The sequence below is a fragment of the Anser brachyrhynchus genome (assembly GCF_964034855.1).
Source record: "Anser brachyrhynchus genome assembly, chromosome: 2".
In the NCBI taxonomy this organism is placed as follows: Eukaryota; Metazoa; Chordata; class Aves; order Anseriformes; family Anatidae; genus Anser; species Anser brachyrhynchus.
In genome coordinates, this window is record NC_137695.1 from 157195782 (window position 1) to 157218429 (window position 22648).

Here is a 22648-nt window from a genome sequence, read left to right on the forward strand (position 1 = left end):
GTTGTTTTTGTTTGTCCTTATTTTTTCCCCACCCACAATGTAATTCACTGGGGAAAAAGCAAACCAACTTGCCCTCAAACTGCTAAGCGAGGATGCCACTGATCCCAGAATTAACAAGCCCGTTTCCTTCCTGTGAAATTCGGTAGCAATTCAAAACCATGCAACTCACCTATCGTGTTCTTTATCCACCAGATGGTACCTGGCTCGGAAGGCAACCAGGTGCGCGTAATACGCAGGCGCAGGGATGGAAACCGAACGAGTACAGCGTACGTACGTATGACACAACTGGTAGGTGAGAATCTGCAGTTCGTCCGAAGAGAAGCGATTGTCATCCCAGAGGACGTGGTAATGCGAAGGTCTGCTTGTTCCCTGAAGGCAGATCACACAGGACGTCAGCGCTTCAAAAACATCTCTTTTAATTTCCACCTCTGCGGGTGAACTGCAATACAACCTGCTACTTCCCCAAAAGTACACGTGTGAAATTCTAGACTTCGGCAATTTTTTCCTTTAAAAAGGCAAAGAACCTCCCTCCTTGCTCCTTGTGTAACAAATCCCTTTGCATTTTTGGAAAGGATTGCACTTCCTCGAATTTCATCCACGTTACTAATATTAAATGATTGTACTGAAGTGCACTTTGACCTTGTGAAAGTTAGATCTTACAAAGAAGCCAGGCAAAGCAGCTTTATGCAAAACATTCACCCTAACAGTAACCTAACCCGTGCCTTCACTGCATACACTTCTTTTTAGGGAGTACTGAATTTTAAAGAGGATTACATTATCAGTGCTATTGTTGATTAATAGTTTCCATTTCTGATTCAGAAGAAATCACAAGAAAAAGTGAAACTATAATGGTGCTGTCTGAACGTACTGGAGATTTCCTGTACGCGTTTCAAGAGAATTTCATGCAAGAGGCAGCTCGGAAAAATAGCCCAACTACCTCGCTACCATTCAAAGCAGCACACAGGCAGGATAGAAGCACATTAAACTAATTGCACAGCGTGTGCTTACTGGCTGTTTAGGTTCATTATTTTTTCTAGATGTTAACAGTGATGGAAGAGCATTACAGACAGCACAGGAAAAAGCAGAAACACATAGAAGGAGGTTGTGTCCTTTGTCTCCGGTGTAAAGAGCACATGAAATACCAACAGCCAGTGTTATCACTGAAAGTCCTCATCCCACACAAAATGCTGTACCTGAATACCAGCATGACTACACAGGTAAAAGTCAAACTCTGATGGATGGGTGATTTTTGTGTCCACTGTGGTGCCAGCTGGAATGTTTCCACTTTTTCCAACCTGTGTGAACAGTAAATGTAAATATATTAAGGTGCACAAACTTTTTTTTTCCTCTTTTCAGCTGTACAGTAAGGAAGAAGAAAACATTTTAAAATATCTGTAAAAACAAAAAGTCCAGAAAGGACCAGGTACAACTGAAATTCTGTTCATATGAAAACCTGGAGTGTCTGTACAATGAAGGAAAAAAAAGAAGAGATGAGCCGCAGAACCTTCTTTGAGTTTACCTATAATAATTAGCTTTTCTGATTAATGCAAAAAGACTTTCCCACAACTGATTTGTCAATCTCTTTTCACTTTCCAATTCCAGGACAGGTTATTTCTCTGCAACTTTTCTTGTTTATAGCTGAAAGAGGACAACCCGTGGTTGTAAGACAGGCCTCACCTTCCCTTAAAAATATTCTACTTGAAAGCAGAACTTAGAAACACTCTCTAAAAGCAGTTTAAGGGCAATCATCTCACATTATTAATATACAAAACCACCTGGATGTCAGCCTTAGAAGTAATTCTCTGCTCACACAGAGCAGCTTGACAGCAGGAAAACAAACACAAGAAAAGCCCTGTCTGTGAAAAGAGGTTTGCAGTTCAGAAGTCTCCATTTCCAGAAATAACGCCTACAAATATACACTGCTACAAATAATGTGTTGTGACACACCGTATGCCCAAACCAAATTCCAGGTATCCAAGGCATTAGATACCTAAGACATCTTACACGTAGCGTTAAAGGAAAAGAGTTCATCTCACCATGCCTACATCCCAGCTGCCTACCTAAGAGTCATTCTACAGTCAACAGGAATCAAATCAGTGAACTCGCTAACACTATTTTAGAATTGGAGGAAGCAATACCTTAAACTGCGATGGAAATATCAATCAGACCTCTGTTTACAAAAAAAAAAAAAGAATGCCTGAACTATTTCAGAGGTAGACATCTACATCACAAGCCTTACAGCACTCAGGTCAATCTCAACCCTTAAGAATCTCCAGATGGGAGAAAAACTGAAAAGAAACACGAACAATTCGATTAACTTTAAAAATCGATGCACAGACTTGTTCAAGGATGCACACTGTTGCCGTTTCGTAACATCTTCTTGCCAGTTATTATATGGGATAAAACCCAAAGGCTTTCCTTTCCAGGCACAATTATTTCACCCAATACATCATGTAACTCTTTAAACAAAGCAAGTTTTTCATATAGCACCCAAGCAGTTTGGCTGCGCGCTAGATACTTGTTGGTCACAGTTAGAACGTACCCGTTCGTTTTTATCCGTACAGAAGAGCCTGGTGTGATGCCTTTTCTGCACAACTATGAATGTAATTCCAGGCTGGTAATCCTTTTCTAGTTTAATGCATGCTTCTCTGATAGCCAGCAATTCATGATGGAGAACCTGAATCATAAGCATAAAGATAGGTGATAAATGTGAAAGACAGCTTACAGAGTACTCTTATATCGTGTTCCGTCTTGCACTGTCACTCAGAGCAATGAGATGTCAAAGCTTTCAGGATCAAACCTTAATTTCTCCACTTAATGAGAACAAGTTAGATCACCAGTTCCCTGAGCCACGCCAGAGCTGGTTCCGTATTTGTTGAGCTCCAAGCATGAGGCTTGGACTAATACAGCTGTGTGTCAAAATCTTTTCAACTGCCAAAGACAAATGTTCATTTAATTAGGCTGTTGAACATACAGCAGCATAATTATTTTTTAGGCTAGTACAAGGGATAAAAATCCAGAATTGCTCAATTGCGTGCACTTTTCCAGCTGTGTAAAGCATGGCTACAGGGATCAACAAAAACTGAAAGATAAATGCAGTACACAAAACAATAATTTGGGATTTATGTAAATTATAAACTGAAAAGTCAATGAAAAACAGTGAAATGGAAAAAAGAAAAGAGGAGTTTTATTAATTGATGTTTACTAAGTGACCTTTCCTTCCTTCCCCTTTGATTTTGAGAAGCAGACCAAGTTCTATATCTTTAAATTTACATGTAAAAATATCGGAAAGGAAAGCATATTAAATATCTTCAACATATTTAGTATATTTAATATCTTTAAAATATAAAGAAAAATATTTCTTAAAGCATGGCATTTGTAAGCGAACAAAATAAATACATTTGTTGAATTTTATACAGAATGAATGAAAAGTGACAGTGTAAAAACAGAGAATTTATTACACCTGGTTAAAAACAGGACAATGAGCTTACACTTATGTTTTCATTACTGTCCATGTTCTGTGGGATCCAAATTGACTAATTTCTATAATAATATATAATATTGACTAATATCTTGAGTAGGTCACAGATGTTGAACAGGCTTGAGTTCTAAAACTATACTTTATTGCTTATATTTTTGCAAAGGTTAAGCATGTTAAGGTGAACAAGTACTAAAAAAAAGCTCATGAAAGAAGTGAAATCATTTTCCCTGCTCCTCTTGGTCAGGACACAACAAATTTGTTGAGGGTACACTACTTTTCATAGCTCCATCCACATAAAACTACATTTACTACCAGAAACCGACAGAATAAAAACCTCAAAATAAAAATAAAAATGTAACCTGTTGAAACTGTCCCTCGGAAACGCCATCTCTGTAGAAAATTATACGAGTTGGTTTAAATCTGGTTGATTTGTAGAACTGGATAAGCAACTCCCTGACCATGGCAGCCAAATCTTGGATGATTTCTTGGCGGTGCTGCTGGACCCGAACAGTGGCACAGTATCGATTAGGATGAGCATCCATGCTTCCTACAACCTGTGGAAAAAGGGCTTAATATCACACCAAACTTAAGAGCAGTTTAATAATGGTAATTGATGAAAATAACTGAACTGCCTTTTCAAACAAGCAATTTTCTGTTTATTAAACCTTAAAGTTAATATTTTAAAAATTCCATTGGGCTTACAAATAAACAAACAAAAACTCTACACATCAAAAATCACAACACATCTCCACCTGGCTTTCCAGGACATGTGTGCAGCTTTTTAAAACAGATATTTGTTTATTTAGCACCAGAGTTAAGTCTAAGATGAATACTGCACGTACTGCCTGCAAAGATTCTCATTAAGTAAGCCAGAGCATCTATTACAGGTGTTGGACATAATGCAAGTCATGCCCTTCCTTATACTTAAGGAGATTACTGCACAATGAGTGTCATCAGAAAGCTTGAATCCCCCCCAAAAAAACACAAGTGAAGCTCTCAAATTCCTATTCAACAATGGATAAATTCTTAACATTCTTAACTGCAGATTTAAAAGATCTTAAAAAGCAGATTTAGACACACACCAGCTTATTACAGGTTGATAAATATCAGCTAATAGAAAAGCTCCTCTGTGCATTAGCAGCTTGGGCATTTTACAAAGCAATACACACATTTAAGTAATTAGCATCAGCCTTCTCTCCGAAGTTTCATTAAATTCTGCAGAAAAATAATTTGTAATGCTAGGCAATCAGAAGAAATAGACCACTGAAGAATTGCAAGTAATAAATGCTTCAGAACTGAGCAGTGGGAGAAAGCAGGGGTTCAAGATAACTACACCATTTACTCACTGCAGCAATGGAAGGCTTTTTCCCATCTCCAGCTGGAGGATGAGTTACATCTGCACCAAGGAATATGACAGGCTGTTGAAATACTGGCGGTCTGGTGAAGAGAAAGCAAGTTTGTAAAAGCAGCATGGCTTAAGCCTAATAAAGCACATTAGAAGCCAACTAAATGGCACTCTATTCTCTTGCCGTGAATTAGTCAACAATTTCAACTTAATCAGAGATGGTCACAAGTAATGAGACGGTACTTGGTCCTGATCCGGGTTCTCATGCTACAAACAAAGTACTTGGGCGTATTTTTAAAGCATAACTGCTGGTTCGTTTTCATTCAAAATGAGAAAAAAAAGATTTTTCTAACTTGTAGAGTCACCACCTCTATTAATCGAACCGCAGAGAAGGACTAGAAGTTGCTTCTTCAGCATCAGATAGCATCTAAAACTTAAACAACTGCACACATGCAAAAGCTTATGATTTTGTTTCCAAATGAAAAGACAGCACTGGTAAGGAAAAATGTGGTTATCAGAGGTATTGCTTTAAAACTAGAACGTTTAAGCTGTGCTTCAAAGATTAATTAAACCCTTAAGGTATTAGTCTGCTGCCTCAGAAGTAAAACTCCAAAACACTGTGCTCGAAACATGAAGCTTCAGCTCTGTTCCTTAACAAAAGGATTTTAAATGGGAGACTTCAGGCCACCAGTACTTTCGGTGCTTGTGGATGTATGAAGGAATGGTTAGGCAGGTTGACAGACTCAACTGTTCTCAGACCTTCTCTAAAAAGGAATTTGAAGGCAATTATAACAATGTAACCTACAATGCAATTAAAGAATTGTTCTATTATAGAAAGAACTGTTCTATTCCTGCCCCTGCAACCAACAGAAAATAATTATGGAATCGTTTCTGTTCCAAATACTCCAAAAAGATGCTTTTCTGGAGCATCTAGGCACTGTGTACATTTGTGCTGCTTTGCCTTTTCCCCTTTATTTAACTCCATTTTCATGAATGCACAGTTTATTGGTACGAGGAGCAGAATTCAACTTTCTGGCCTTATTATTGCTGTTAACACATGCACTTAACAGAGAATTTGTTTATGAAGCCTACTTATATGTTGTGCAGCTCTGTTTTGTTTCCACTGCATTATCTTAACTCTGCTCTAAAAAACACTGTGCCTTTTAAAATGCATTCTCCATAATACAAAGATTCTCTGTTGCTTTAATAGTGGTTGATTGAGAGTCCATGCTGCCAAGGCTTCATATATTTAGTGCAATAAACACAATTTGACAAGATAAACAAAACATATATCCCATCCCTTCTCATAATGTGCCCCCTTCTCTCCCCCCCCCAGATACTTTTTGGATTATTTTTCAGCAGCTGCCCTCTGACTAGCCTAAATATGAAGTGAAAATTTGCTTATCTACACAAAACAGTGTTTGCTTCTTTGATACAGGGTCCCAAGAATGATGTAGCAGGCTACTCCGTGGGCTCTCCGTAACTTGAAATGCAATGTTTGTAAAAAATGCCATGTTTTCACTGAAGTAGAAACCCAATTGTTCATTTTGATTAAAGTTACTCTTACTAAGTGTGTCTGTGTGTGTTTACAGAACTAAAGCTTCTCACTGTAATACTAATAAGAAATTGCAAGGTAAACCCTGGAAATAAATTAGTTCCTTGCTCCCAACTTCTGTTTTTTTAGATGTCTGTTGAAGTTGAGATGTACAACAAAATAAAGAATCTTGACCACAATTAAACTGTAAAGGAAATGGCACTATTATTTAAGATGATTTCTATTTGTTTGAAAATTCAAAATATTATGCTTTTTTTTTTCCAATTCAAATGAAAGCTGTGTATTTCAATGGTCAGATTGCAATATATATATATATTTTTAATAAATTTCAACTGGAGTAGGTATTCCTCTACAATCTCTGTAACCCAGCTCTTTTTTTTTTTTTTGCAAGACTGCATTTGAAGCCAAAAGATACAGTCTGACTAAAGACTCACTTAAATTATAGTGCTATTGACTATTGAAAAAAGCACTTAGTTATCTTATATGTTGGGTTTTTTTTACCATACAATACCCTCTTCCTCTGTGAAAGATGGCTTACCTTCCCTGTGGCAGTAAAATATTATTTACACCTCCTAATTTGACGTTTATTTTTAAGCAAAGGTTGGACAGAGTTTGCGGTGTTGTTCTCTGCACGTTTTTCATCTGAACACACTGCGTTGCCATTCCCAGCACGGTGTCACCAACACGCTTCACCTCCGCTGCAAAACAAAGAAAAAAAATATATATATATAGATTTGTGTATCACAAATCAAATAATGCAGGAGACATTGACTCAGTGACACCTAGAGTTTTAGTAAAATGGTTGTTTAAAGAGAAAAAATGAAAAAAAACTTAATTCCCTCCTCTGCTCTCCAAAAATCCTGCTCCCAGTTCTGTACTGCTCCCATCAGCTGACAACACAGTACCTCAGTCCTAGACATAACTAAAGGCACTGCTGGCTTATTTTAACTACAAATTATTTTAAATGAGACTAATTGTAATTTCAGAATTATAGTGTTTTAGCAGCATGGAAGAATCTTTGGCTAATGAAGTCAGGTAACATGGGTAATATTAGGATGATGAGCAGTTTTATTATTAAACACTGGACTAGTAACACAAAATGAGTATTAGCGTGCTAAATAACATTGAGACAATCATGGTCACGTCCTTCCAGTTTATCAGCTCATTAGCTTTAGCCCTGACTTGCATAAAAAGCAGCCATTTTAGCAAAGGAGGGCCCATAAAAGCTCCAAAATAAACTCATTAAGAGCCACACTCTTCAAAGGTTAAAATGAATCCTATTGTTAACAGCAAAACTGAGACTTAAAGGCTTTAAGGGAACTGCAATCTTACACTCAGGAGAAGAAACGTAGGCTCCAAGACAGCAGATATTCATTTATCCCAAAGGAATAGAATCAATACTACTCTTGGAGAAGATGCAACACCATTTGGCATCGGGAAAGGGAAAGAGACTTTCTGAGGAGCAGGGGGAGAGAAGGAGACAAGACTGTGTGTATAGACGTGCAAGAGGATGGAAGAGCACAGGGAGAAAATAAGAGATAATTAGAGGGCGCAGAGAGAACCATAATTGAAGATAATGAGAAGGAAAGCAGATGAGAGTGATACCACATCCTCTCAGTAGCTAGAAGGAGGAAAGAATCCCCTCTTAATGCCAAGCAAGAAAACTGCAAGATGTCATTTTGCCCTGGATTTGTACCGAACAACCTAGAGACAAACAGCTTTCTTTGCAAGGCTGAACTAAAAAAGAAAAAAATAAGTATTATTTTGTGGAAGCTTTTTTTTTTTTTAACTCTCACTTTTCAGTTTGTATCAGATAATCTTGGGAAAAGAAAGAATTAGGAACCTATTTTCTACTGTATTAAATTGGTGAGAGATGGCTTGGGGAAAACAAATCTGCAGCTGCTTGGTAGATCAGGGCTGTGAGAAACGAGAGTCCTTGAAGTTATGGGAGAAAAACAGTGGACGGTGCTGCAATTAGGCAGGGTAACAGAGACGGAGGAAGGCAGGACAGCAAAAAGAGCAGTCCTGTGTATAGGAAGAGCTAGTTAAAAACAAGATGCGTGGTTTGTCTCAAACATTAAAACTTCTGTGTATGTGCTATGTAAAATGCTCCTGTTGCCAATCTGGTTCCAAAAATCAATTGAAGTTTTGTGCCCTCGTGTTTCAAGGGTTACAAATTGAAATAGGAAAAATCCACAGGGCAGAAATTTTCTACTTCATTCAACTTCTTTTGCCAAAGGCTGATGGCATGAGTAAGCAAAGACATCCTAAAAGCTACACAGCTTCTGAGTTCGTTACTTCAACCACTTGGAACTTTTAGCACACCAATTACGCTAAGTACATTTTAATCCACAACATAACACTTTAATCAATTTCACAAAAGCCCCGATTTTAGCTTTCTCACTCACAAAAACGCATCTCAAATGCAACCAACGGGATGAACATGCAAAAGCAAATTAAAAGCATAGCCAAAAATAATGAAGTGAATTAAAGCATTAATATAAAACATCAGGCAGCACAAGAAGAGGAATAAATTTAATTTATAGCCTATTTCTAAATTGAATTTATACAATTAAACCAGAATTAAATTTGTTTTTCAAATGCTTAGAAAAAATTACATGAAATTGTGACTAGAACATGCTCACGGGTTTGGCTTACTGACCATAGACTGGCGTTTTTCCTGGCAAAATCACTACAACAAGCTGCAGGCCGGTGTAAGTGTTCTTGAGATGTCTGAACATGGGCTCCACGCTGTCGGCTCCCTGGGCGTATTTACAGAAGCACGGCTGCCCTTGGATTGGCATTCCTGCATCTCTGGAAATCTTCCTCAGTTGTTCCGTAAAGGACCTACAAGGATGGGAATGCATTAGATTCTCAGCTAGAAAAAAATCTTTTGTTCTCATTTTTGATGGAGTGGTCCCTAGACTTGCAGAGCTTTACTGTCCAAAATATTTAGGAATTTAACCCAAGCGCATCTTTAGTTTACCGTGCCTACACAGTCACTGAAGGAAAGATAGGGGAAGATAAGGAAATACGCTGTGTAGACTGTGTGCCATTACTGAAAACTAGACTTCCAAAGCAAATGAGTTATTCCACAGTATTTGATCTTTCTGTGGGAGGAAGAGCATGAGCTGCTTTTTGCAAAACAGACTGCAAGGATGATAGCTCAGATAGCCCGCTCTACCAAACTCATGTGTATCACTATAAAAGTGACAGGAACTTGTTTGGTTTTTTTTTTTTTTTTTTTTTGGTGCTGGTAAGAAAAACAACCAGCAGAATTTACCAGCAATTGCATCTCAGAGAACTAATCTAACATCAATAATAACACGCAAAAAAACACCTTGCTAGACCACCAGAGAAATGGTGTACCCTGGAGGGGAAGACAAACCTTCTCCAAGTTTTTTTACTGTGCCTCTTGCAAGCAAGACAACAGAAAGCACTTCAGTGTGGGAGTACAGGGCTCTGTAAAGCACACTGAGTCTGGAAATCGTGTTCAAAGTCCAAGCTCGTCCTAGTTTGATGCCTGGAGCCAACAGTGTAAGTACCACAAACAAAGGCAAGACGAGCAAGCAGTGAGGTGACACTGCAGATCTGCAGAGCAGACAGTTTGGTGCTGAGAGACCAACCGCCATACTATGTGTGCTTGTATCATTTTTCTTCAGAGCAGCTGTAACCTGGTCTGACTGTCCGTTCCGTGCTGAAGCACTGGTAACACATGATCCTAGGTAGCAAAGGTTAACCGACATCAACACCAACAAAGCCACCTTTATTATTTTGGACTGGATGTCTCCAGAGGTGCCTAACAAGTTGCTCCCCTTCACCAAGAGGTGCCAGATAACACTGTCTTGCCCGCAGAGGGCATGAAGATTTTTTCCAAACCCGTTGCTAGTCTCATGAATCATAAAAGGAGTGTGAGGTTCAGCCCTGCAGCTTGTGACTTCTTGCAGAAAATATGCACATTAAGCATTTTCCCTGGCAAAACAAGTATTTGCCACTCTAAGCAGTCAGTGGCAGAACATGCAAGTCTGCACCGCTGCAGGTTTTGAGCCTTTCATTTTAGAATTCTGTCTGCAGGTACAGTGCCTGAGACGAAAGGCGCACTCACCGTTCCCAAAAGGCAAAAACAGGATGATTTTGAAGACTTTAGGGTTTTCAAAGGTGTTTATTCTGATGGATCTACAGCAGTTGTGTTCCAATTAACTGAAGATGTAACAAGATGCAACTGGATGCAGCCACTTTCCCAGTATGAAGGAAATTCCTTTCACAACAAGGACAAACTCCATCTGAACTGTAATAATCTTGATAACCTGCCAATCCCTCTAATCTGTCTCATACCCTCCCAAAAACTGAGTTCTCCTATGCACGAGTTCCACTAGAAGCAACAGTGTGTAAGGGAAAATCTGCTGGCAGCTTAGTTCCTGCCACATGCCTGGGAAAAAAACAACTCCTTAGCTTTAAAAAATAATAGGATGTGAACTAAAAGGTAACATTTCCACGGTTTTCTCACCACTTGTTAGGGAAACGTTCCCAAGCTATTTGGCAAATTAGCCAAAAGAACCTTGTTATGGGAATACCGCTGCGATGAATAACCACAGCCCTGCATTCACCTGACAAAGAGCAGCTGAGTCACCTGCCAGGGCAGCTACGAGCCACACTTGCCCGTGCACGAAGGGAAAGCATACAAAAGACTTCGGCAAATCCACCTACACAGGCATGCACGCGTTCCTTGATCTAAGAACGGCTGAGGTCACTTTTAACAAGTCTTCCATTTGTTTGTGACAAAGGGAAACGACACCCAAGTAGTTAATTCAGATGTTGAATGTTAAAAATGTTCCTTTGGATAAGTTCTGCACAAATTCCTCCATTAAAACCAGGAAAAATCTAAGACAACGTAGAAGCTAGCTTTCGGTCCTGACAAATACTTAGCCCTTAACACCCTTCATTAAATCACTTTGATCATCTTACACTCAATCTTAAGGCCTCATTGTGGTAGGAACCTTGCCATTCAACGTGCGGTGGTTTTGCTAAGTGTGATTTTGAGGATTTCATCACGCCAACAGTGAAATCACATTGTCATCATTCAAAACACAGAGAGAAAACTTCAAAAGCACTGTTAAAGATGTACTGCCATGTGTTAAACTATATATTCTAAATAAATTAAACTGTGATATTTCCATACATGCAAGTAATAAAATCATCATCTTATGCAGCACACTTACTTAAGATGAACTTCAGTGCATTGGCGCTGGGGAGCAAAGCAAGCAATTGCCCAAACCTTTATTTCAATTCCAGTGTGAAACTGTTTATTCCTCATGTCCCAAACTCCTTGAACTGGGGTAGCAATTGCTTTGTTCTGGAAGTGGAAAGAAAAGAAAAAGTAACACTAATGTAGAGAATGATTCACGCTAACAAAGATCAGTTGTTTCCGCTTCCCTCCAACCCGCAGACTATTTATAGTCTGAGGTCCTTCTCTACTGTTTAAACATCTATCCTACCTTATAAAGATCATTCTATCACTTTAACAAGACAGCTGGCTAGGCTGGTGAAAAGTAAAGCTTGTAAAAAAATCAAGCAGGCATTGTTCATTTCTACTGCTTATGGTTTTCTTTGGTTAGATAAATCAGCAACAGTCGGAAATTACATATGGATATTAAGATAGATACCGTCAGTTGGTATATAAATCAACAGGAATTTATACTCCTACAGTAACTTTACAATTGCTGGGTGAACTTTCCAAGAGTGACTTGATCCAACTGCTATCAGTATTTTATCACTAAGTAGAGGAAAATAGTGGTTCAGTGTCAACTCAACTCTAGAAAAGACCTAAAAGAGATGACAAATGATGACTAGTTACTGAACTCTGACCTCTGCAACCATTTTCTCCCATCAAGTGGATATTACTGTGATGGATTATCTCCATTAGGGATGGAGGATAATGGATACAAGACAACAAACTAATTCTGGTAACATTAATTACCTTAATAAGTGTCAGTATCTAGTAGATGTTTTAGACAAGCTACCACGACGTCTGCCTTCTCATTAAGCAGACAAGGCCAAAATTTTTTCAAGACACACACACAAATCTGATGATTCATTTTGCAAAGAATTTTATTTGCTGAAAGCTGCACCTCCCCCACTCTGACTCTTCATCATTCATCTGCCATTGTCTTCCCCCTCTGTTCTTGCACCAGAGTAGTTCCTAAGAGCACTCTCCCTCATCAAGATCAGCCAAAGGCAGCTGGGTTACCTTAACCTGACATTGAAGGAAGGTTTGAGCTAGTCTGTCTGATTTTGACTGAAGAGCATTAGGTAGAAGGCATGAGATCCTTGCCCATTTCAGGTTTATGGCAGGTAACAGTGCACTGGAACAGAATTATCTGCAGCCGGTGATGCATGATGTAGGAAAGGTTCATCAGAAGCCTCCACAAATTAAGTCATCCTAAACATCAAGGTTTTCATCATCCAGAAAAACAAGATGCTATATAATTGATAGAAAATGTTACTTTTAAGCTTTTTTTTTTTTGAAAGACAATAAAGTAGGACGACTGTCAGAAAGAGGCCATCTGAGAACCCATTGTAAAGAAAAACCTGCAAATAAATACTGCAACAGGAAGAGGAGTCTCTAGAGAGTAACGTGCTGAGAGAGAGAGAAAATACCTTAATATAGTTGTCCTAAACAGAGCTGCGTCACTCAGAACACTCAAAACCACCCAGAAGTTTAGCTTTAGTGAGGGAGGCAAAAATAACTTCAGTTATTACCATTCCTTATCTGTGTTCTTTTCAATACATGCGGGTTTGAACCACTACTTGCAGGTTTCTTCTTGCAACACCCAGTAAAACAGCGTGTCAAAGAAAAAAACAGCTTGCAAACATCTTCCTCTGGTTTATGCAAATGCATTTTACCCTAGCTTTACTTTCAGAAAGAAAAAGGGAGAGCTGAAGAAAGCATTGCCACACACAACATGGCCACTGAATTGAAGGACTTCTAAAAATAGTATTTAAGTGCTAAATATTATACCTACGATGATTTTATCCCGTTATGCCCAACATCATTCATTTCAAACGAGCATATTACAAAAATTATCACAGCTAGTAATCAAAGCAATCACAGATAATTGTACAGTGTATGTTTAACATACCCTGCCTCCATAGAGGATTGAGGGAGGCTGTAGGACTCTACCAGTCACATCTGTCATTTCATCCTTGACCATTATCCCAAATTCACGAACATAAGGGTCAGTATTGAAACTTGCACTCCGCATCTGAAATTAAAAGGATTGAGATATTACTTGAAGAAAAAGAGGTCCTTTTTAGGAAAGGTGATAACTTTTCTGAGATAACTGTATTTGGGCATATATCCCCTATATATGGGTGAAGTCAAGCATTCAGAGCCTCAGTTAATTCTTCCTGGATACATGGCTGCCTCCAAATTCAAAATAAAGTACCAAAAACCAAACAACCACCCTTAAACCTGTTGAGAGAATGCATTTCTTAATGGTTAATATTTAGAAAAACAAGTTTATAACCTGTGTGCAGTGCACAAGCAACTTAGTACCTGCCAATGGTAAGAGAAAAAATAAATCCTCTGCTGCACTCGACTCAACTTTGACAGAACACTTACCAATTTGCTAATCTCTTCCTGACGGTCAGGTGCTGATCTGGCAGTTGCTCGAATCATAGTGGAAGTTTGATTGTCAGTGAGTTTTTTAATGCATCTTTGTCCTGCCACTATGTTGCACACCTAAAATACCCGCACACAAAGCTAGTTAAAAAACAAAATGCAACTGTGTGTAAAGCAGCAGGAAGAAAAACAACAACATTTCTAAGTTGGCTACTCATAATTTTGACAGCAGTTCTTTTTTTTTCCCTCTGCCCGCCTTCCCCCACTCCCGGAATACAGTATTATCTAAAAGTTTACTTGCCTCCAGAGGAAGGTACGTGTGCTTCTGCTCCTGTCCAACTTGTAAACATGGGAGGTGAGGATAGCGTAAAACTAATTTGTGCCTATCCTTAAAATACTGAGCTACAGTGCATTCAACTGTTTGTCCATTCTCCTGCTGAAGCGGGAATCTATTGGAAATCAAACATGAAAACAAGCCGTTACTTCACGCAAGCTACTTTCCCACACTTGCTCAATACACTTCTTGGCACAAGTTACACTCGCTGGAGATTTAAACTCTCTTGTTTAAACGATGTAAGCGTACTTCTGCAATTAGGAGTCCATCACAGCCACTACCGTGTGTCTCCCAGTAGTACCACAGAAGGCTGTTTCTGTAACTTTCTCGACACCTGAAGCTACAGATTGTTTCCTAAGAATGGGTACTTGGAGGCAAAAGCTAATGTTTTTTGCTTGTTTGTGATACCTGCAGTACTATATTTCAGGACGTGCCGTGCACAGAAGATTGTAAGCTTATTGTGAGGCACACAAAGCCAACTATTGTTTCCACTAATGCACTTCTCTTTGTATTACAAATATATTACCACATATGCAGACACATTTGCATAGGCTTATATCAAGCTGGCACAAACAGTCCTTTCATTAATATAACGTGTCATTGAAAGAGTAGGAAATGAAGTCAATTAAATACTGTATTTAAATATCAATGAGTTATTTTCTTGAAGAAAAACAAAAAGCTGGTAGCAGCTTTGTTTCTCATACTGCTTTCTTAAAAATGGGTAAAATACCTGCCTATTTAAGCTGCCTGCAAAACCTTCAACAGTGATTATAAATGAATATTTTTCCAGGCTAAAAATGGATTGGCAATAAGCAGGATTAGGAACCTTATCCCAGTTGCCTTCACTTCTCTGCTTAACAGCTCTGGGAAGCATTATGCTACCAATAGGGTGTTCGGTCCTAATGCTGAAGAAATCCGTGAAGGAAAAAGAAAAAAAAAAACAGATCTAAAATGAAAAGACTAGTTCAAATGTTATGAATTTCATTATAGCATAAAAATAGAACAAAAGGAACAACAAAATTGGGAAAATACTTTGAGGTGTATTTTAAATGTATTGAGCAAAGAAAAGTGCCATTTTGCAAGATAACTTTCCCTAGCTTAGTAAGGAAGTCACTCTTCCAGCATGAAGTTAAACATATGCTTAAGAAGCAAAATACTTTACGTTTGGTGACTTGCTGGTCGTCTGGTGACGTTGCACACTCTGTATTTTCTTTTCATTTGTCCACAGTGTGTTATCTCCACCTTCAGACCTAAAAATTGGAAAATCCGTATCACCATTTCTTTAAAAACAAGGTGTCAGCCCGCCCAGCTACTAAACAAGACTACTCTGTGTAGTAGAGCTCATCAGTGGTTAGCGTGTTCTTAGAGCACTGAAGATACCTATCTCAGGTAGAACTCAATTTCTAGTTTTAAAATTCGAAAACCCTGACCTTCAGCCAAAGTTCAACAAAGAGTTTTAGGTACAAGGCAAAACCTTAAAGGCCCAAGACTTGAAAGACAAAGCTGGACATACTCAATTAATTCTAGTTCTGTACTTCTAAGGAAGCCAGGGATGGTGGAAGGACAAAAAGGGCATGAAATGAAAGGCTTGTTTATACTCTGTGTCTAAACACACAGTGTCTGCGGGACCTCCAGCTAGCACAACCAGCCCTGACCTAATGAATCTGGAAACAAAAGACACCTACACAGCCTGCAGGAGCCCATGAGAATGAGGCTGCTGGGCTTTATTCTTACTGAAGACAAACATCTGTTGCAATCCCCAGTTGCACAGAAAACTAAGCCTACCTGAAAGCCAGCAACTTTTAGAGAAAGCTCACCGTAACAGTGGAACCCTCCTCGCTCTGTGCATCCCTAAAGAATAAATTACCCACCCCAAATCAGCACAAAATTGCTACCTGCACAGAAATATTTCGGATCTACCACTACAATCCCATATAAGCTTGGATACAGCATTTTTATTTGTATTACTTGCATGTTCAGACAGAAACAGGTGTAGGTGGACAATCAGAGTTAGGAAGTTGGAGGTGTGGGAATAGGAAAGAGGGGGCTGTAAATACAAATTCCATCTATATCTGCACACGTGTATAAACTCATGCTGCTGCTGAGTAACACCGCATATTTACCCTATCTGTCAAAGGCACTCGCTTGCCAAACAAACTCATCTTCCCACGTAATTTGCTAGGGCTCAAAGTGCTATCTATTATGAAACCATCAATAAATATCAAGTTTTCAAAAGGATCTGTGAAGTCTGCATCGCAGCAGTTTAATCAAGAGATCAACTGACTGCAGTACCCCAATTTACAACTAGTTTTGCTGCAAATTTGAGATAACTATTACTTCCTGATGACTGAAAATCCTCACGGAAAAGAATGACAGTAATAGCCAGGTGCTGAATTGCTAGCTATTTTTCCAGAACACTTACGAATGGTACAAACTCATTTTATTTATACTTTTCTTGCAAACTTCTCATTGGGCAAATACATGCTTTGAAGATGATTTCGTAGCCATTTTGTGGAAATAAAGAAGACCTAAAGCTGCTTTCCCCACAAAACAGATTTATGCAGCTTGTTTTTCTTGCCTAACTTACTTTTTAACTAGCATATCATGAAGGAAGGTGTCCTGGTTTCATCTGAGATAGTGTTAATGTTCTTCGTAGTGCCTGGTATGGTGCTGTGTTTTGGATTTAGGATGAGAATAATGCTGATAACTGGGTTTAATTATTGCAGAGCAGTGCTCACACTAATAACTCAAGGGCTTTTCAGCTTCTCACACACTGCCCTGCCAGAGAGGGGCTGGGGGTGCACAGGGAGCTGCGAGGGGACAGAAGCAGGACAGCTGGCCCAGGCTGACCAAAGGGATGTCCCACACCACACACCGTTATGCTGTGCAATAAAAAAACTGGGCGGAGATAGCTGGGGTGGAGGGCTGCCGCTGCTCAGGGAGGGGTTGTGCACGGGTCAGCAGGTGGTGTATGTTATGTGTCACTTGTTTTGTTTATTCTTTTTTTTTTTTTCCTCTCCTCCCTTTTCTTTCCTATTAAACTGCCTTTATCTCAAGCCACTCAAGTCACTTTTTTCCAGTTCTCTCCTCCATCCCACATGAGAGGGAGTGAAGGAACAGCTGTGTGGTGCTTAGCGCCTGCCAGGTTAAACCACAACAGAGTGAGCCTGATTCTCCAGAAGAAACATTCTGGGTATGGACTCAGTAAACAACACGAACAGCACGATTCCCCTCTCCTACTCTTTGATTCAGTCATTCCGTATTTGAATAACTGTAACTTACTTCCAGGAAATTACACATACGAACTATACTTAAGTATGCAAAAACACGTTGCCGATTTATTAGTAAAAGCTGGAATATGAAAATCTTTACAGCAGCAATCTCTAAAAAAAATGAGACTGAGTAATTAAAAAAAAACCCACACAACAAAAACCAAGAAAACTGAAATCCCAGTCTTTACAAACAACTTGAAATGACTGGATTAGAGACAGAAAATAACGCAACACTTCCACACGTCTAATTGTAACTTGCATTTACTCTAGAGATGCAACTACTTTAAGAAGAGCAAAGCATAAAGTAATATTTAAGTTCTAAATACAGGGTGAAAAAGCAAAATTCATTTGAGAAGGTAACTTTTTTTTTTTTTTAAGTAGACTGAGATAATAAGGGATGCTGCTGCACAAACTGAAAGGATCTCAGCTCCTCTGCACTGAGATGCTCTCAGACGTCTACACGCACGAGTAACTTTGACCTGACACTTGATCAAGTGACTGGGTGGTGGTGAGGCACGATAAAAGGAAGGTATGTCAAGAGAACCTACGCTTAAAGGAGGAGGAAAAGCTTATACAAGCCAGTAACTGATCTCAGTAATTAAGTTATGATCCATCTGTTAGGATAAGAGTTCATCCCAACACTTAGAGACTAAAATCTGTCATCTTCATGGATTCACTGCAGCACTTTCATGAAGGGCAAAGCTAATTGAAATTACTCTACTTGCCACAGGCTAAATGCACATGCATGTATAGTTACCGAATATTCTCAAATGTATGATAATTTACTTATACATACCCAAGCTCTAAATGTTCCTGCTTCAAAAATAAATGAAACAAAAAACTCACTTAACCTTTCGCACGACTGAATCATGTCTGAAGCCATAGACTTTTCTGAACTGACCCAATTTTTCTTGTAGTTCAAGAAACTCTGTCAAAGTCTTGAAACATATGCAAGCAATAAAACGATTCTTTCCCCTTAGTTTGCTCAAAAAGCATGTTCACTGTTCATTATGATAATCTGTCTCCCAAATAGGCAACTGCTAAGGAAAGTCTTTTGAATATGTGTTGATAATCTATCAGTAGACAGAATAAAACAGTTTTCTATATAATTATTACCTTTTATTTCTTTGGTAAACTTTACCCTTTGGGAATCTGTCAGAGGTTTTTGTTGTTCTTCAATACTTTTGAAGTCCAAAACTTCACATACAAACTCAATAACTGGCTGTGCTTTGTAAAATGCAGTTGCAGATACTGTAGACAAAAACAGTAAGGTTGTATTACAAAAATACTGAGGAAATTTTAAAAGAAACCCAACAGAGGGAATAAGAGTTTGGCCTTCCCATTGAAAGAGAGAAAAGGAGGAAGAAGGAATTTGTGCAGGACCTACCATCAATATTTAACATCATTTTCCATAAGGAAGGTCTGACTGATTGATGGAACCCAAACCAAACCTCTCTGCCACCGCCTAAGGGATTTGAGCACCCTTCTGATGCTGTAAAAAAAGATCGCCCCACAGGAGTATATCTGAAATAAAATAAATTCAGATCGTAAAATTAAAGCAGAAGGCAACAACAGCAATAAAGACTTAACTAATAAAAATTCCTATTTGAAAGCACAGAAATATGAGTGTTTCAGACAATAATCTGAAATCCCTGTCAGGACTCTAGGTTATACTTCTTAAAATCCATTTAGTTATATTAAACAATTGGCTACTAGTCAGGTTGGTTTTTACATTTATTTTCAGTATACTCCCTTTATATACTTCGTGGGTTGAATTAGTGGGTATTAATAACTTTTTCGTACTCTTAACAATTCAGACATGCTTCAGTAAGAGAATAATTAAAGAACTCTACTATTAAAACAGCACAGTAATAATCTCTCCCTGTATTTGTGCATGGCTTCCTCTAAAATCCATGGAAACTTTGTGCAGGTGAACAACCGATCTAAGTATTTCTGACACATCTTTCAGCCGCATCAAAATCACTGCACTGGTAATTCGGTACAATTTATTTAATATCGAACTAATCAAAACCAGTGCTAATATGTTTCTCTGACCACAGATGCATGAATAACTAGTCTTGGCTGGTTTATTTACTGTAAAAAGCTGACTGAAGTAGCTGACTGAAGAGATTTTTTTTTAATCCTTAATGTGAGGATAAAGTCAACGCAATATAAGGCTGCTTAAAGATATTTGCGTAAATTTAATTCTCATTGTCTCTCTTTAGGCCTTTAAAATGGGGAAGTTCAGCCCTATTAAGCTTTGTTCTTTACTTCCCAGCTGAATTTAATTTGAACAGTGTTGTTAAGCGAGTCTTTTCATGGCAGCAGATTTAAAGAAACGCAGCATCTCGCGTTAACTACAAATGCCATAGATCCCACTGGCTTGGGAAAGTATTTTGAAGGATAATTTTTTTTCTGCTAGAAAAATAGCTGTACTTGTGACACTAATGTCTCTCTGGCACGGTGATATACAAAATCAGCAATTAACATCTGCCAAAGAAAACACAGGAATAGGGCAACAAGTTTTAAACCTGCCCTTACACGTCTCCCAGCCTCCGAGGACTTTCAGCTCAGAGGGCTTCCTTCTCTGAGGCCCAGAGAGAAACAGGGCGCTGCTGAGATGGGAGGGCACCCCGGAGAGCAAGCACACCAGCAGGGAATGAGGCTGAAAATCAGTGAGGAAAGGGACTTGTATCCAGGCTTGAGGCTATTCCCTCCTCCTGATGAGCAGAAAAGTGCCATACTGCGTCTTGCCTGGCCCCACTAGGTAGCTATTATTTGGGTTGATCTGTGTCCACCTACTCAAAGCAGCTGCTAAAGTGATTCAGACAAATTTCCTAAGCCTTAAGGCAATTTCCTAAGCAATAAGGCAAATTTTCTAAACCATGCCAGTGTCTGCTGCTTACCTCATGGAAGGCAAGTGCCTCATCACCACATCCAGAGCCTGGATGGTTTCAAACGGGACGCTCGGAAGCCGGCCAGAAAGAGCATCGTGTAAAGCCTGCAAACTCACACAGGACATCCACTTGATTGCCACCTTAAATATCCTGTCCTTGCCTTCTCCTGGCAGCGTGACCTCCAGCTCCACCTGCAACAATGCCAAACAACAAACCAAGATGATTCTTTCCATTGAGAGGGAAAAATGAGAGGGACTTAGACGGGACCACGCTGAAAAACGTTGTAAAACATGGGAGAAGACAAAGAGCAATGATGAAGAAACGACATATATAGTAGCTACAGCCTCTTTTTACGGCTAGATTTTTCCAAAGGTGTATTTCAGAAAACTGGCACGCTTCCCAACTGGCATCTATGTCCCTCCGAGACAAAACTGTATTTTGGAAGTGTTTGCGCACAAACAGGGAGGTCTCCGTGAAGATCCGATAACCCGATTTCAGATACCCAACACAAACTAATGCAGCAACACGCACGTCAGCTTCTGCATGCCCAAAATAAAACGTGGTCTGCAATTACCTGCCAAGATTCACATAGTTCAGGTACTCTTCCTTATACTGGTGATATTAGCATGTGGGAAACAGGCGCATTTCCTCGCTGTGTTAGCCTCTACTTTGAATTTTACATCCAAAACCAAACTACATTATCGTGAATTACTCTACCTGTGGAGTATTTTGTAACGCTGTTTTCTCATCTTTATTAAAAGAAGAAGTCTGAGCACAATTCTTAAACCAACAAAGATTAAGGCTTGTCTGAAATTAAGACTTGTGGGAGTGACTACAAGAAATAACACGATCAGAGGAATATCCTTTGTGCTGGTTATAAACAAACACGTTGCATTTTCCTGTCCTAGGGAGCTTACTTTTTGAATACAAAAGGCATCCACTTACAGAGAAACTGTAATTAGCGGGCTACAGAAGACAATACATGGGTAACGGAGCGCTAATATATGCAATCAGCTGATCTTTCACAGCGCTTAGCTTCCGCAGTCAAAAAATAGGAAGCAATGATAAAGCCCAAATAACAACCTCCCTATAAGCCCAACCCCAAATTGACAATTTACAGTAGGCAATCACAATTAAAATTGCAGCCCCATCTCTCCTTCAGTACAAACATTATTCACCAGAAGACTCACGTAGAGGAAGGAGCCACACAGCCACGAGAGAGCAATGGAAAGCAGAGATCACTGGTCTGAATCTGGCCAAGACTGTTTATTCCACCAAAAATGCAAACAAAGGCACAGGTTTTCACCTGACACAGGCTGGAAGCTTTCTATAAAGCCTTTTTGCTTGTTTTTACTTTAAAAACTGTGCCATCGAAAGGTCTTCAACACCATTTAGAGCAGATAGAAGACTGATGAGATGCATTTTTCTTTTAAACTTCTCTCCTCCAAATAAAGTTCCATCATTTCTGTTATTCCTGACACTGTTAAAACATAACTAATCTGATTAGTAGTGTTTTTGATACATTAATCTAAATATATATATTTTTTTCCCTTCCCGATTTCAGTTTACAAAGCTCCCTAACCACCACGAAATGGAAAAAGACAAAGAATTGGACTACTCGTGTTGAGGTATCCGTGTCCCCAATGGATATAAAAGCCACAGGACTGAAGAATTTCTGTGCCAATGACCGGACCACAAGCTTGTGTCTGTCCCACTCCCCGAATCTTTAATTTTAAAAGTCGATAATCCATAATTTGAAAGAACTTTACCCTTTTTTGGTAACAACACCCTAACACACAGATATGCTCAGCTACCTTCGACAAACCTACCAGTGATCAGAGCAGTACCTGAGCCAAATACCCACCACGCTTAGTTTAGATCTAACAGTGAATTTGCGCTGCTGAATTTAGTCCAGTTCTTGCTGTTGGTCCTAAACCCTCCTCAAAACAGTTGAATTTAGAGTCATCGCTCAAGTAAGTAAGTTTAAATCCATCATTCCGGGTTCCCTTCCTCTCATATCTCAACTGAATAAAATACTACTGCAGAGTAGTATTTCGTAGCAGAGAAGTAGAGTAGTATTTCAAGTAGAGAAATTCAGAATAGTAGTTTTACATTGGAATTTTGCTACATAACTTACTAAATT

General features: G+C 39.1%; 1 protein-coding gene across 7 annotated transcripts in view; it reads right to left on the minus strand.

Moving 5' to 3' along the window:
• Positions 1-22648, minus strand: part of AGO2 (argonaute RISC catalytic component 2) — a 58723-nt gene that overhangs the window by 12766 nt on the left and 23309 nt on the right. For 4 of the 7 annotated variants that reach the window (XM_080582106.1, XM_080582110.1, XM_080582108.1 and 1 more), the window contains exons 4-18: positions 20515-20699; positions 18996-19132; positions 18725-18859; positions 15499-15586; positions 14304-14451; positions 14003-14122; positions 13521-13643; positions 11601-11734; positions 9044-9228; positions 6920-7079; positions 4828-4918; positions 3841-4035; positions 2543-2677; positions 1194-1295; positions 170-369 (exon numbers count right to left, since the gene is read on the minus strand). In XM_080582106.1, coding sequence (XP_080438232.1) covers positions 170-369; positions 1194-1295; positions 2543-2677; positions 3841-4035; positions 4828-4918; positions 6920-7079; positions 9044-9228; positions 11601-11734; positions 13521-13643; positions 14003-14122; positions 14304-14451; positions 15499-15586; positions 18725-18859; positions 18996-19132; positions 20515-20699 — 2138 coding nt within the window. The remainder of the gene's footprint in view (positions 1-169; positions 370-1193; positions 1296-2542; positions 2678-3840; positions 4036-4827; positions 4919-6919; positions 7080-9043; positions 9229-11600; positions 11735-13520; positions 13644-14002; positions 14123-14303; positions 14452-15498; positions 15587-18724; positions 18860-18995; positions 19133-20514; positions 20700-22648) is intronic. The other 3 variants (XM_080582107.1, XM_080582111.1, XM_080582109.1) reach the window with 1 other exon arrangement.